The 15,786-nt window shown below is 35.1% G+C and overlaps 1 protein-coding gene across 8 annotated transcripts in view; it reads right to left on the minus strand.

Moving 5' to 3' along the window:
* The window catches only part of LOC138159957 (protein adenylyltransferase SelO-like), a 105,955-nt gene that overhangs the window by 60,569 nt on the left and 29,600 nt on the right, over positions 1-15,786 (minus strand). For 5 of the 8 annotated variants that reach the window (XM_069086342.1, XM_069086338.1, XM_069086339.1 and 2 more), the window contains exons 12-17: positions 11,884-12,013; positions 8,688-8,732; positions 8,503-8,584; positions 8,302-8,394; positions 5,387-5,466; positions 3,107-3,150 (exon numbers count right to left, since the gene is read on the minus strand). In XM_069086342.1, the coding sequence (XP_068942443.1) occupies positions 3,107-3,150; positions 5,387-5,466; positions 8,302-8,394; positions 8,503-8,584; positions 8,688-8,732; positions 11,884-12,013 (474 nt within the window). The remainder of the gene's footprint in view (positions 1-3,106; positions 3,151-5,386; positions 5,467-8,301; positions 8,395-8,502; positions 8,585-8,687; positions 8,733-11,883; positions 12,014-15,786) is intronic. The other 3 variants (XR_011168025.1, XR_011168024.1, XM_069086340.1) reach the window with 1 other exon arrangement.

Raw genomic sequence — 15,786 nt, forward strand, 5'->3', positions numbered from 1 at the left:
CCAGAGAATGGCAGCAACCAACAAGTATGACTTGGCAGTGCTCAGCCTGAGACACACCAGGCACCCAGGATTCTGTTATTTCTAGTACTTGACCTGAGGTGCCAAAGAGGCCCTGAAGATCTGACCCTTTAAAACTCAAAAATCCAGGGAAGCCTAACCTGAAGAGGTAGATGTCAGTCCAAGAAACCATATGACCTAGGGCAAAACTGCACAAGGCTGACCATCCCACCCAGAATCAGGTAAGGGGCAATGCTTCATCCTGAGACAAAGTCCCACTTCAGGATTTAAGGCTGAGAGATGAGTCAACCAAAGACAGCTTTAAATTGCTACTAAGTTATTAAAACTTAAAACTGCAGGGAGACTTTTAGGGTATCCTGTATAAAACCTGTTCTAGATCTAGAGATCCCCCAAAAGGAGAGAGTGTTTATATAATCATATAATCAGAGTCTCAAGGGGGAAAATGGATTTTTCCACTAGGACTACAAGAATACCTAAAAAAAATGAAGCAAAAGATTTTTAAAAGATAAAAAAAAAAAGGCTCTGGAGAAAAGAAATGAAAATATTGCAAATAGCTTAAAAGAAAAATAGTCAACTTTACTCAATTAATGAACTCCCTAGAAACTAGAGTAGAACTAACAGAAATCTGTAATTCCATGAGACACCAAGAAACATTAGTACAAAATCAAAGATTGAAAAAAATAAAACAAGAAAATATAAGATATCTAATATTAATACAACTGACCTAGAAAACAGATCAAGGAGATGTGATTTAAGAAACACTGACTTCCTGAAAAGCATGATTTGAAAGACAACAATAAAAAAGTCTGGGCACTATATTTAAAGAAATCATAAATTAAAAGTCTAGATCTTCTAGAATTAGAGGGCAAAGTGAAGACAGAAAGAGTACACCAATCACCTCGCAAATGTCATAGCAAAATTCCTGAGCTCTCACTTCAAAGAAAAAAATACTGCAAGGATCCAAAAAGAAGAAATTTGAGTACCAAGGAGCCAAAGTCAGGCAGTTTCTACCATAAATGACAGGATATCTACAACAGGACTACAGTATTCTAAAAGCATACAATATTGGCTTTCCCTTAGGATCATTTACGTGTGGTCTATATTTTGTTACTGCTCCATATTCCTGAAAATGGATGCCATGACATACAAAAGATATACAATCAAGATTACAACCAAGAATTTTCCCTGAAAAGCTGAGTATAATTTCAGAGAGGGGGAAAGGGCCTGTAATGAAATAGAGAATTTTCTTATTAAAAGGCTAAAGCTGAGTAGGTTTGAAATGCAAACATAAAAGTCAAGAGAAACCAAGGAAGGTAAATTTATTTGAGTAAATGGAAGGGCATGTATGATGATGTGGCGCTAACATTCTGACAGAGGGGAAAGAAACAAGTGGCCCTTTAGAACATTATTGTCTTCAAAGGGTAATGAAAAAGTTAAATAAGAAAAACAGGTTCTGGTGATGGACATGTTCTTTTCTGAGAGTTCAAAGAGGGGAAAAGGAAAGGAGTATAAAAGGAATACACTAATATAGAAATGAGGAAGAAGATAGAATTTCCTAGTTTTCATAATTGGGGTTGTAATGGAAATGCAAATTTAAAGATCTTCCCTGCCCCTAGGCTAAAGTGCATAAGAAGAATATACCAAAATGGAAGAAGAGGTCAGGAGTGTGGACATCAGCTAAATCCCACACTTATCTGAAACAGACAAAGGAAAGTTGAACCACACACACACACACACACACAGAGTTTCATGTTGAAAGACATCAATCTCAACAGGGTAACACGTAGGGGCTCAAAAGAGGGGCTAAGAGAAATTATAATACTGGGAAGGCAATAGTGGTAAGCAAAACCAAACTTCCTGATCCTGAAGAGCAGATTAAAAGGGGGAAAAATTTTAAAAGACCTAGATTCTAATGGTGTTCCTCTGAATTTGGGAATGACTAAACAAACTATGATCTAGGGAAGTAATGGAACATCACTAGCTTATAAGAAATTACAAAAGAGACCATTTCAGAGCATTCTGGCTAGTATGAACTGATATAGAGTAAAGTGAGCAGGATCAGAAGAACAATTTATATGAGGTCTGTAACAACATTATAAAGAAAAATAGCTTTCAAAAAGACTTCAAAACTCTGATCAATGCAATGAACAATCATATCTCCAGAGGATCTGTGATAAAGTATGTTACCCACCTCCTAACAAAAGTAGTAGACTCAGGATGCAGAAAAAGACAGACATTTTTGGATATGTTGTCTGTGTGTATTTGTTTTGCTTGACAATGTTTATTTTTTTCCTCAACTTTTAATGAGACAGAGAGAAAGACAGAGAGAGAGAGAGAGACAGACAGAGACAGAGAGAGAGAGAGAGTGTAATATTTTTTAAAATGCAGAGAAGAAAATAGAAGGAAGTTTATTTATTCATTTATCTCTGCCAGGCAGTTTTCAAGGTAATAAACACATGTAATTTGTTACATTTTTTTAAAGCAAGCAGTATCCTATCGAGACTGATGGTTTCATATACAATCCTCTTTTGTGACCTGCTTTAAAGATCTCTTTTGGGGGCCATTTAAATTCAGAATTTAAAAAGAAAGCTAAAAAAAGAAGAAACAGTACACCATTTTTATGTCATCATCAGTACTTTCTTCACAATTCCACAAGATTTCAAAAATCCATTTTAAATTTCCCATTTCAAGTGAAATCGAATACTGAAGATTGGATCAAGATTCCAACGCCTGGAAGACCAGATCCTTCCTTATATCTTGGAAGTGAGAGATGGTCCAGGATTTCTACAACCCCAGGTAAATACACATATATACATATTGTGTATACATATATAAAGAGAGAGAAAACAATTTATATATGAGAAATGAACTTGTTAAAATGAAGGTAGTATGCCATAAAATAACTTAAAAATTCTGTGATGAAATAGAGAACATGTCAAATAATCCTTATTCCAAAGCTTATACATATTCTTTATTCATTCTAGTTAAATAAATACTCAGTTCCCTTATAACCATTTTCAAATTAGAAACTTTTGTTGCTTGAAAATATTTTTCAAAGCTAACTAAATCTATCAGTTCACTCACTTACTTGTCATTCTTTTTCTTCTTCCGGAATCTGAATCATTCATGTTACTAAATATGAACATATAAAAGGAAAAACTGATCATCAATTATGTCTATTTTTATTTGTATTTGTTACTTTTTATTTTTAAAAACAGTTTTATTGGCGGGAGGCTAGGTGGCGTAGTGAATGGAGCACCAGCCCTGAGGTCAGGAGGACCTGAGCTCAAATCCAGCCTCAGACACTTAACACTTACTAGTCTTGTGACCTTGGGCAAGTCACTTAACCCCAACTGCCCTGCCTTTCCACTTCCAAAAAGAGAAAAAAAGTTTTATTGATGTGTTATTTTTATTCTATAGACATTTACAGAGTACTCTCATTTTGCAAGGTCTCTTGTAATAAAATAAAAAAGTTAAGTAAAACTAATAATACAGTAACTTCATTTGAAAGTGAATGCAGGACAACTAAGTAGTGCAGTGGATAGAGTACTGGCCCTTGAATCAGGAGGACCTGAATTGCTAGCTGTGTAACCCTGGACAAGTCACTTGACCCTGATGACCTCCAAAAAAAGGATAAGAAAAAAAAGAAAATGAATGCAACATTCAATTTCTGTAGCAACCCTCCCCCACTTCTCGATCTATTTTTAAAAATTAATAGCATGGTTTACTACTGTTCCTCTGGATTCGTAAATGTGTTATATTGATGAATTGTATTTATCATGGTTCTTAAAGCTTTCAAAGTTGTTTTTACAGTATCATTATTGTGTAAATTGTCCTCCTGGTTCTGTTCATTTAATTTTTCATCAGTTTGTAAGAGTCCTCAGAATTGTTCATTTTTATAATATGAATATTGTCATAGTATAAATTGTTCTGTTTCTGCCTATTTCAGTGCATCAGTTCATGTAAATTTTTCCATGTCTTTTAAAAATCTATTTCATTTCTTATAGAACAATAGTATTCCACTTCATTCATATACCACAATTTATGCAGCCATTTGCTAACTGTTTGCATCCCCTTATTTTCCATTTTTGCCAATACAAAATACCTTATCCCTAATTTGCTAGTCTAGAGACCAGGAGACGGATTTACCATTGGGTGATATCCAGGATCCTCTATCTTGATTGAGTGGAGTTATCCTGCGCTTAATAGGAGAGCTCCTTTATCTATACTGTCTAGTGTATATTTTTTGATGCATACTTTCTCTGATTTCTATTTTGCTATGATTTGGAAAAATGGGTTTCTTTGCTATTCTCTACATGTGTTCACAGTGGAAGTGGTATTAGGTAGGAAAGGGGTCAAGCTTTGGATATAGAGCAAATGACAAATCAATCAACAATCAGATGAAACCTGATCATATCCCCTAGATGAACAATATTCAAGGAAGCAGACAGATATACATCTAGCCTGTTAACCCCCTCTCCTAGCAGGAATGAAAGTCTCTCTTGGAAAAGGGGGAGAAGAGGCTAGAAGTATCTATTCTGCTTCCTTTCCAAACACCTAAAGTGACAGGCCCCACCACTAGTGAACCTCACTACATTTGCTGGGCTCCCATGTCCCTCTACATTGCCTTACACAAAGATCTGTAATTTTGTCCTTGAGGGTACTCCCTTCACCAGTGTACATCACAACCCAACCTATTTGGCTTAGATGAAAACTCAGGATCACCTTCACTCCACAACTTGGCAACAGGGAAAGACTGAAAACTCACATTCTAATAAATGTAAGTTTAGCCTTTTCCTAGGGACTTAGTCACTGCCATGAAACATCAGTTTCTATGTTTCTGTCATGAAGCTATTTCTCCCTATAATAAATATTTTAGCTTGTCTGCTTTTCAAAATTTTCCTGCCTTCTCCTCCCTATCAAAATCATCAGCTACCACTTCTACACACACACACACCTGCCCACCACAGCTACCCCTCACAGAACTTTCATTTCCTCAGCCTCTTATTGTATTGCCTCTAATCTGTTGTGCATTTGGAAACCAAATAATCAATCTCTCAGAATTGTGACTAAAATAAAAGTAAACAGCCCCTGAATTGAGTTTTAGGAGTTAACCTATGATGATGGTGTTACTATTAACACATGGACTAGGGCATATGCTTTGACTGTGTACGTGAATTTTTTACTTATTTCCCGGTTCTCAGCTAGGTTCTCAAGTAACTGAAACTGCTGAATAAGTGACCTCTGGATAAATGGTTAACATAGCAGTTCAAACAATGCAAAGTACTCAAGAGAACAGAAAAAGTTATATTGATAAGTATATAAGGTTGTGTTTTAACAAATTTCTAGGATGAATGGATTACCTTACCTCTTCAGTCTCAAAAGGTACAGGGTCACCCAGTCAGAAAATAGTTCTTGCCTTGAAAGTATTTTTAGCGCCCAAAATTCCTAAATGAAAAAAATATTTTCAGATGCTTATAAAACTACTACTTAGTTTTCATATCGTTTCATATTCCCTTCAAACTGGTCATTTATGTTTTTCTATGATTCTGACACATTTTCAGCTGGTGTCTCATCAGCACCTAGCAGCATACACAAAATTTTGCTCATGACCCATTCACCCAAATTACTACTTTCCATCACCCAACTACCCTAAGCTCTTTGAGGGCAGAGACTATCCTTTGCCTCTTTTCATATCATCAGTACTTAGAGCAGTGCCTGGAACATAGTAGGTGCTTAATCAGTGTTTACTGAATAACAGACTGATTGATTCTATGATCCCAACTCAAGTGCTATCAAGTCCCTAAGTTCTTCCCTGATTCTGCTTAGACGAAAGTCACTTCTAAGGGTAGCTAGGTGATGTGATGAATAGAGCACCTGCCCTGGAGTCAGGAGGACCTGAGTTAAAATCCAGCCTCAGACACAACAGAAAAACTAGCCATGTGACCTTGGGCAAGTCACTTAACCCCAACTGCCCTCCAAAAAAAAAAAAAGAAAGTCACTTCTTATCCCTCTGGTGACCTTGCCTGGCACTTCATGCCTCCTCGCAGCATTTTCACTTTTTAGCTGGTATTACAGTTTTTTATGTATGTCTAATTGCCTCTACTGGGATTAAATTCAATGAGGGCCAGGCCTGTGGCACACTTTTCTTGGTACTATCTTCTGTATCTAGCATAGTGCCTTGCACATTTAATAGTTACTGTTCAATGCTAAGAACCAGAGTATCCAGGTTATTTGAAAAGGATGCTATTTTAAAATGAATTAATTCAGAAGATCTCTTTTTTGACCATATTATCATTCTAAGATTAAATGCCTTTAACTGGCAGATTAAGAAACACAATATACAAAAACCTCAGCTTTCCAAGCAGATGACAAACACTTATTAAGTGTTTATTGTGTGCCAGGAGCAATAGAAAGATAAAAATGAAACAGCTCATGTGCTCAAGGAAACAATATGTAGATCTTTAAGAAACACAAAAGAAACAGAAGATCTGGGAGAGTAATGAAAGAGGGCACTTGAACTCAGGAACCTGGAGGTGGCATATGAGCTGCTAGCCTTCAAAGGAAGCTAGTGATTCTAAAAGGCAGAAGAGCATTCAGGCGTGAGGAACAATCCGGGCAAATCAATTTGAAGCAGCAATTTGGTCTTTTTCATACAAAGGAATGAAAACATAAAGAAAATAAAGCATGGACTCAAACTTCCTATTAATTATCAAATCTCTACATATAAATTAATTGAACTGCTGATAGTCACAGACTTTTCTGACTACTGAGCCTCTCAGGGCACTACCAAAAACCTTGGACAGAATGTTTTTTCTCTCAAGCCTAAACAAATTACAGATTTCAGGTAACTACTAGATTGTAAAATGTAGCTGATATAAGGAAGACAAATATTATGAAATGTTTTTTCTACTATTTAAAATTCACAAGATTTCTTAACTATTCTTCTGTCATGGAAACAGATAGGAATGAACTGAAAATGAACATGGTTCTATAGCAAAGATGTTTTCTGATCCAGCTTCATTCCCTAAGAATAATAAAGGCTTTAAAGAAAATCAGCATTATTTTTTAAAGTGCTAATCAAGTGTTTTATAATCAAAGGTTTATTTATATAAATACTACTGCTGACAGTAATTGTCAAAATGAATCTCAGAATACAAATTTTATGTAGTTTCTTAGCTTCTGAATAAATATTCCAGTGGTCTTGATGGTCCCAGCAACCTGTCCCTAATCTGTTGCTGGGTTTGCCTTCCTCTCCAGATCTGGGAAGGTCATGCCTTTTTTCAACAACAGTAGTGGTAAAGAGGAGAATTCACCTTTAACCCTTCTTGGGGCTATGAAGATACCTCCATTTAAGGACTGGCTAGGCACTGGGAAGGAGTAAATTGTCACTACCTCTAGAATCCAGAAATCAGGTCAAGAAAAAGAATATTCCTGCCAGTATTTGGGAATGAAAGTAGGTAGGGTCATGAGATCCTATCTTTGTGATTCCCAACCCTCACCCTAGGAAGCCCATGAGGGAGTCTGTGACTTACTTTTCATCTCAGGCCCTACAGAAGTTAAGGCAACCTAAGATGACTATTAAGCAATGAAATTCAAGAGTCTATGAAATGTACTTGGGAGAAAAAAACAAAGCAATCCACTAGGGAGGACCTAAGGAAAGATTTCTTTAATTTCTTGGTACATAGAGTATCCCAGAATTTAGATTCATAGTGGGACTTCCTTAAAGGCTGGGAGCAGATAGGAATCAAGAGTAGAGTATGTAGTAGCCCGTAATATGAATTCCAGGTACAGAATACATCCAATTACAGCAAGAAAAATAGTTCAATTGAGGAGTTTAGGATTAGGAAATTTAGAAGAAAGAATCTAAAGAGGTTTATAGTTAAATTTTAAAAATAGAGGGGTCCAAAGGTAAGTGGATGTTCCTAAAGGAATGCAGAGCTAGACTTTAGAGTGCTATTATCATCTAATCATTTACAATCCTTACTTTTTCCTTTCTTTATCATTTCTTTTCTACTAATTTTCTTCTAAGATCCTGAATTCAAATTATGGTGGAGCTAGTATCTGGGCAGGAAGGTGACACTAACAATAACCAAAAAGGAGCAATTGATAGGTTTTAAATGGTTGGCCTACATTTTTGTAAACTTTATTTTACAAAAAAGAATGGAAGAATTTTATCCCACTTATATGACATTAATACAATGTGCAGGTAGCACTGAAATCAAAAGACAATAAATATACCTAAAATGGAATTATGAAAAGTGAAATGTCACACATTAATACCTGAGGAATGTTGAAGTCCTTTAGCTGGGCCTGAGTTATCTCACTGAGCTCCCGAAATGTCATTGTAAAGTCAGCTTTTGTCTCTTCCATGAGCTAATAAAAGTAATTACATTTCTATCAATTTTTATCCACATTCTTCTGTATCCAATAGATCAAACAATGGTTCAAATATTTATCAATTCAAAACAAAACAAGACTTACGTGTAATAGAAATGCAACCAAATAATCATCACCCTCCTTTTCACCAAGGAGACCCAATTTGGCTTTGAAAAGTTCTTTAAATCTGAAAGTAGATGTCACAATAAGATTTTTAAAAACTTAATTTTTCAAGAACTGTCTTCAAAGTATTTAAGAGCATTAAAAATCTGTACTCAGAAATGACATACCTTGTGTAATATTGAGTAGAATATCCCACAAGAATCTGAGCAGCACTGTGAAAACAAAATAATTAAACTATATTGTATAATTATTCTTTAAAGAAATACCACCATTTCAAATCTAAACCATTATCACATAACAAAAAACATCTTTCCCCTTTACCAGACCATAAATTGCTTGAGGACAAGAACTGTGTATTCTTTCAATTTTTGTATTCTCACTGTTTACCCCAATACATTGTATATATTATAGGAGACACTTAAAATGTTTAATTTGATTGATGAAAATCAATTTATTGATATGCTAGAATTTATACAACAATGACTCCCAAAATTATGCTAATTTTGGCTTAGCAATATTGATAATGACTAAACTATGCATCCCTGATACTAAATAAACTCTAATCATATCCTGTTACCTACAAGATCAAATATAAAATTCTGTTTGGCTTTCAACCCTTCCAATCTCACCAGCCTCTTTTCCCTGCATAACACACTCCATCTCCTGATTGTGTATCTTCACTCTCCCTCTTAGATTCTTTCATGGCAGCTGAAATCCTTTCTTATACAAGAAGCCTTTCCAGCCACCACCACCACCATCTCCTCCCCGCCCCCACCCCAATGCTACTGATCTCCCTCTGATTATATCTTCCCTCTGCCTTGCATACACGAAGCTTTTTATCAGAATGTGAACTCCTTAAGGGAAGGTACTATTTTTGCCTTCCTTTGTATCCTCAGTGCTTGGGATGGTTCCTGCCAGCAAATAAGAGGCTTGTTCACTGACTGAATAAGTCTCATTTTGTAGACAACGGACTGAAAAACTAAAAAGTTTATTTCATGAATTTTGGATATTATAACAATAGCTAACATATAGGCTAACATAACATACGTTGGGGCAGCTGGATGGCACAGTACATACAGTGACTCATCTTTCTCAGTTCAAATCTGGCCTCAGGCACTTATTAGTTGTGTGACCCTGGGCAAGTCATTTAACCCTATCTGCCTCCGTTTCTCATCTGTAAAATGAACTGAAGAAGGAAATGGCAAACCACTCCTCTATCTTCACCAAGAAAGCTCCAAATGGAACCACAAAGTCAGACGTGACTGAAACAACTAAACAACAGCATGTATACAATCCTTAAAGGCTTGGGAGGCATTTAATGTCATATAAGTCATGCTCCCATGAAATATTACTTAAAAGAGTAAAAGCAAAATATAGCATATCATTAGCATGTAAGATGAATATCAAATTTATTTGTTTAATATCAATGATCTAATGGAAGTCATTTGGAATTTTCTCCTTTTGTATTTGAGTAGCTTATATAAGAGTTTATGTGGCAAAGGAAAAGAGATAAGAACTGACCTTTGATTTCATTAGTATACCAGGAACTTCCAGGTGAGGAAATTCCTTCAACCAATGTAGGTCAATAGCTTTTCTGCAACTCATCTAGTCTTGAGGGTTATTGAGAGCACTGAGAAGTTAAGTAACTTGGTCAGGGTCACACAGCTACTACATGTCAAAGGCAAGACTTGAACCCACATCTTCCTACCTTTGAGGCCAACTCTATCCACTATACCAAGAGCTCACCCCATATCACTAAAATTTACATCCCAGAAAAACATCAGAAATACCATATTATTTCCCAAATTAACACCAAGGAATTAATGCTAAGTGTACAAGGGTACATAGTCTAAGTCAATCTTCACACAAATCAAATTCTATTTATTTCAAATTACACAGTAAGCCAATGAACAAGCATTTAAGCACATACTATATGCCATGCTCTGTGCTAGGTACTGATGCATCCAGGGGGCTGGCACAGACATAGAGAGCCGCGCCTGAAATCAGGAAGAGCTGAGTTCAAATCCATACTCACTTACTAGCCTGGGTAAGTCACTTCCTTTGCCTCAATTTCCTCAACTGTAAAATGAGGATATTATTAACACCTGTATCTCATAGGACTGTTATGAGGATCAAATGAGATACCAAAGCACTTAGTACAGTGCCGAGTACAGGACAACTGCAATATAAATGCTTATTCTCTTCCCTTCCTTCAAGGGCTACAAAGGCAAAGAACAAAACAATCCTTACTTTCAAGTAATTCATATAATTGCTTACGCATTTTCAAGATTTTATCTGAGTATATAAACTTAAGCAAACTTGTCCCATTTGACTAGTTCATTCTTAAAATGTACCCTAAGTATCACACCACTCAAAACTGGTTTGTATTCACAAAATTTCAGTAGAGTCCAATGATGAATGCTGGAAATACTTTATGGGACAAATTCTTATAGAGCACTGAATCACTTTCGACAAGACTTGTTAGTTTGTTTCTTCATTTTCTTCTCCCATCTACTCTTCTTGTTTTATTCTTCATGATATATGAGAACTTGTAATAGATTCATAAAGCCAAGGAGGTTGATATAGCAGATGGTAAAAGAAAACAATATCCTTTTCTCCTCCATCTCCCTGCACCCCCCAACTTTACCTTTGCCCACATTTCTTTTTTACTTTTATTTTCCTGTCTCTTAAACAGAGGGTTGTCATAGAAAGTAGATAGCCATTTAAAAGTTTCAAGAAATAACTCCAGTGAGGAGGAAAAACACATGGGAATAGGTTTGGTGTTACAATTCTGAATCTCAAAGAATCAATCCAAGTAGTGGGAAGCTATGGGATATTTTCAAATAAACACAATTACCATTGTTATGGTCAAATACTTTATGAATTCTAATTATAGCCAGGCTAAGAAAGATACCATAGGAGACCTGCTTTAATGAACAGAATATATTTCTTAGTAGGTAAATAAGTCTTCGATCTTTTATGTTAAGCAGTTTAATCATTCCTATACATACCCCTTATTTACATTATTACTTTGTTTAGGAAACTATTACTTTATAAATTTTAGCCCCACTCATTTATACATTCAAGGAGTCAATAATTTTTTACTATATAAAATTTTGCAATATTTTGAGGAAATAAAATATTTTATGATTATTCTCCTAAATAAAATTTCAATATCTAATTTAAAACTTTGTTTGGTTGTCAATGTATGTGATTTATTGCAAAGCTATGAAACTTAATATAATATGGCTTTCTTTTTTAAAACAATTAAAAGAAATTTTAGGACCTCTCCTTTTTCCAAACATATGTTCATTACAGAAATTCTTATCTCTTTAATATAAAGATGTGGTTAAAGATACTCACAGCTGCTTCTGACTAGGATCCAATAAGGGTTTTAAAACCTGTAACAGCTTGTTCAAATTAAACATCCCAACATTGGCCTGGTTTCCTATTTTATATCTCCTTTCATCATCAGATGTATTTGGTACAAAATCTGTATCAAACAAAAGTTACAATTCTGCAATGAAATCAATACAACAAATATCTGTTATCCACATTTCTATGTTTATACAGTAAATTAATAAAAATCCTTCTCACACTATTTGAGACTTAGTACAAACATAAGAATATGTATTTACTGTACAGTAACTTAAATTCTAATAGTTACCTCACGAAGTAAAACATTTTTGTTTACAAATTTTCAGATCATCACAACTATCATTTTCCTGACTGAGCTAGTAAGCAAAAATAGATGCTAAAGAACACTGTTTGAATTTGTTTTTACTTTGATTTCATCAGCCTGAGTACTTTGTTTCCCAATAAAAGTCCAATCACTCCTGTAAATCCTGTCCATGTTAAAATCTTCCCAATGTCCTTTAAGCTTTCCTCTCATTCTTTCAGCATAGCTTTTTTATTTTTTTAAACATTTTTTAAAATTGTTTTATTTATAAGATAGTGATTTCTGGGGGAAAAATGATCCAGATTGAACCCTTCCTTTTAAGAATGAAAAACAATTAAACTGATCCAATACAGCAATTGCAAATGGTGATGTATGCAGCATTCTACTCTAGCAATTCCCTGTGTCTCAGCTGTAAGGAGAGAGAGAGGCTTCATTATGAGTGCTCAGAGAACAGTTTTACACCTACTCTGAATTTGGATTCTTTTTAGTGATCATTTCACTGAAATCACTGGAGTTATTACATATGTTGTTGCTTTGGTTCTGGTTCTGGTGATATAAATATCACTCTGCATCAATTCATACAAAAGCATGTTTTATATAAATGCTTCTCTGAATTCCTCAGTTGTACATTCATATACTACTTGTTTGAGGCATTCATCAATCAATGGATGCTCACTTTGAGTTCTTTGCTACCAAAAAAAAAGAATGTTGCTATTAAGGTTTTGAAATCTATTCAAACTTTATTTCTGTCTTTGACTTCCTTTGTCTAAATGTCCAGTAGTGGGAAGATTCAGTAAAAGAATATGGACAGTTTAATCACCTGCCTTGCATAATTCAAAACCAAGATAAACAGAATGGCTGGATCATATCTTAACAATGTATCAGTGCGCCTGTCTTTACATATCAGTATCTGTCTTCACATAGTCCTGCCAACATTAACTGTTTTTGGTTTGTTTTTGTCATCTTTGCCAATATACACAGCAAAAACTGCAGAGTTGTTTTAATTTGCATTTCTCTCACTACTTGTTATTTGGAGTATTATCATATGATCATCTACGCATTGCAATTCTTATGAAATTCACTAGTCTATATTCTTTGACCACTTATCTACTGGGAAATGTCTCTCAGTGTTATATATCTGTACCAACTCACTAAATATATGAGATATCAGACTTTTATCAATATTTGATGCAAATAGTTTGTCCCACTCTATAGTTTCTCTTATTCCGTGTTCAATGATTTTGTTAATGCAAAAGCTTTTAATTATATATATACTTGAAATTCTTTTGTTATTAAGTCACCAGCTCAAAAAGCTCTTGTTAAGTACCTACTTATATACCACTGTGTTAAGCAGTGGGCATACAAAGAAAAACAAATACAGCCACTTTCCTCAGTGTCACGATCTAATGGAGGAGACATCATACAAACAACTCTGGACAAACATGGCATGTGAAGAACAAACTGGAAAGAATCTCAGAAGCAAAATCCTAGCATTAAGAGTGGGGGAGGCTGGGAAAGGCTACTTACAGAAGGTGAGATATTAGTTGAGCCTTGAAAACAACCAGGAAGCCAGTAAAATGCCCAGAATACAGAGAGAGTACTGTATGCAAGGAAGAACAACGCAGAGGTGGAGAGGACAGTGGGTGAAAGCTTATGTGTGCAGTGAGATGAGGAGGATAGAAATAGGTCTCAGCAAATGGCTTCAATTTTTCTTAGCAAAATATGAGGCAAGATTCTCAGATAAGTGGGAGAGTGGGGGATGGGAAGTTTGAGGAGGGGTGAAAAGGTTTGGAAAAGTTGCTGGGATGAGTGGGACAATGAATAAATTGGGGAAGTATAAAGGGATTGCCATGTTGCGGCGGACCCAGTCAATAGTGTTTCATGATTTTTCTCTAACATTCTTCAGCAGTACATGAATAAGAGATGCAAAGGCAGCAGATGGTGGAACTAATCCAAGGTTAGGGCTTAGCAGAGCAATAGCAGTGACAGGATAACAGGGCAAGGGGCTGGAGAGAAAAGGAAAATATCACATTTAACTGGTTTGTCAAGGGGTCAAGATAGAGAAGTGAAGACAGTGTTACCAGTAAGGGAGCAATGGCAAGGGAAAGAGCAGAGGGTAAGGCATAAGTGGAGTCATCCCAAGACTCAGGCAGCCCTGTATAGTTAGAAAGCTAGAAAGCAGAGGGTGATACAATTCATGAGAAATTGTAGCATGCCAGAAAGTTTGCAGGAAAGCTGATGAAATGGACAGTCCAGGCAAGGACACTTCTACAATTAGTGTGGGTCTCTTCTACCCTTTGTTTAACAATTATATAAAAATACATAATATAATATTTTATTATGTTATATATCTGTCATGTATATTATTATAAATATATTTGTATATAATATACATTAATATGCTATGTACTTACATATTATATGTAATATTATATATTGCATCATTTCATTGTCTTCTAATTTTTTCCCATGTGATGACCTGTACTGGACTCAAATCCATTTTGAGCTAATTGTAGTACACAGTGCAAAATGATGGTCTGTACCTAATTTCTGCCAAACTACTTTTCAGTATTCTCAGTAGTTCTGGTCAAAAAGAGCCCTTCCTCTACCAAGTTTTATGCTTAGGTTTATTAAACATTGCACTATACTGTTTTCAATTTCTTCTGTCACTTAGTGTGTTCCACTTACCTACTTTTCTGTTTTTTTTTTAAATAGTACCAAATAGCTTTGATGCCTACTGCCTTATAATATAGTCTAAAGTCTGGTAATGCCATGAAAATTCATTCATTTGTACTTTTTCTGCTTCCCTTGAGATCCTAACCCTTGAAAATATATTTTGTTATTATTTTGGCTGGTACTATAAAATATTCCCTTGGTAATTTGATTGCCACATAACCATGATTTAAATAAATGATGACACTATGTAATAAAACTGTCTTCAGGTATATAAGATACATCTGGTTCTTTGAATTATATGCCTAATTCCTGTCCTTTTAATGGGTTAAATGAATGATTACTTACTTTCAGTGACTTTCCAGTGACTCTAAGTTTTTATATGATTTCTCATTCTTTTTAGTTTTACCTTCTGTAGTCACAAAACAATTATATGCAAATAAGCCAAGGTACCCTAATCCTTTGCAGCTGAAATCTTCAACATGGCTCTCTAACTCTTTGGGTGTTCTTGACAATCTGTATTACACTCATATTTCTCACAGTTTCTAATAATAAAAATTTTTTTCTGCCTCTTTAAAATAGCAAACAGTATACACATAACCAAGGCATTATTTTACATCACTCAAAAGGTCATTTGAGTCTTTACCTAAAAGCTGTGCTTCTTCATATCCATATAGTAGCAGTCTTTGTTAAAATAAAATTCTTTTCCTACTCTTTTTAAGTATCAAAATATTCTTCTGTAACAGCAACAATATCTTACATTCTTTGAGAATTGATATTTTCCTTCATACAAAAATACTTTTGCTGTTTCTTTAAGCACTAAAGTGCTTGCTTTATCTTAAAGAGTATAAGCCAATATAAATAGTTTATGCTTTATATGGAAGTTTGCTGGCTAGCAGCTTTGATGTCTTGGT

This window comes from Petaurus breviceps, unplaced genomic scaffold, assembly GCF_028583685.1.
Source record: "Petaurus breviceps papuanus isolate PSGF00001 unplaced genomic scaffold, PetGlider_PUasm1.0 178, whole genome shotgun sequence".
Taxonomy (NCBI): Eukaryota; Metazoa; Chordata; class Mammalia; order Diprotodontia; family Petauridae; genus Petaurus; species Petaurus breviceps.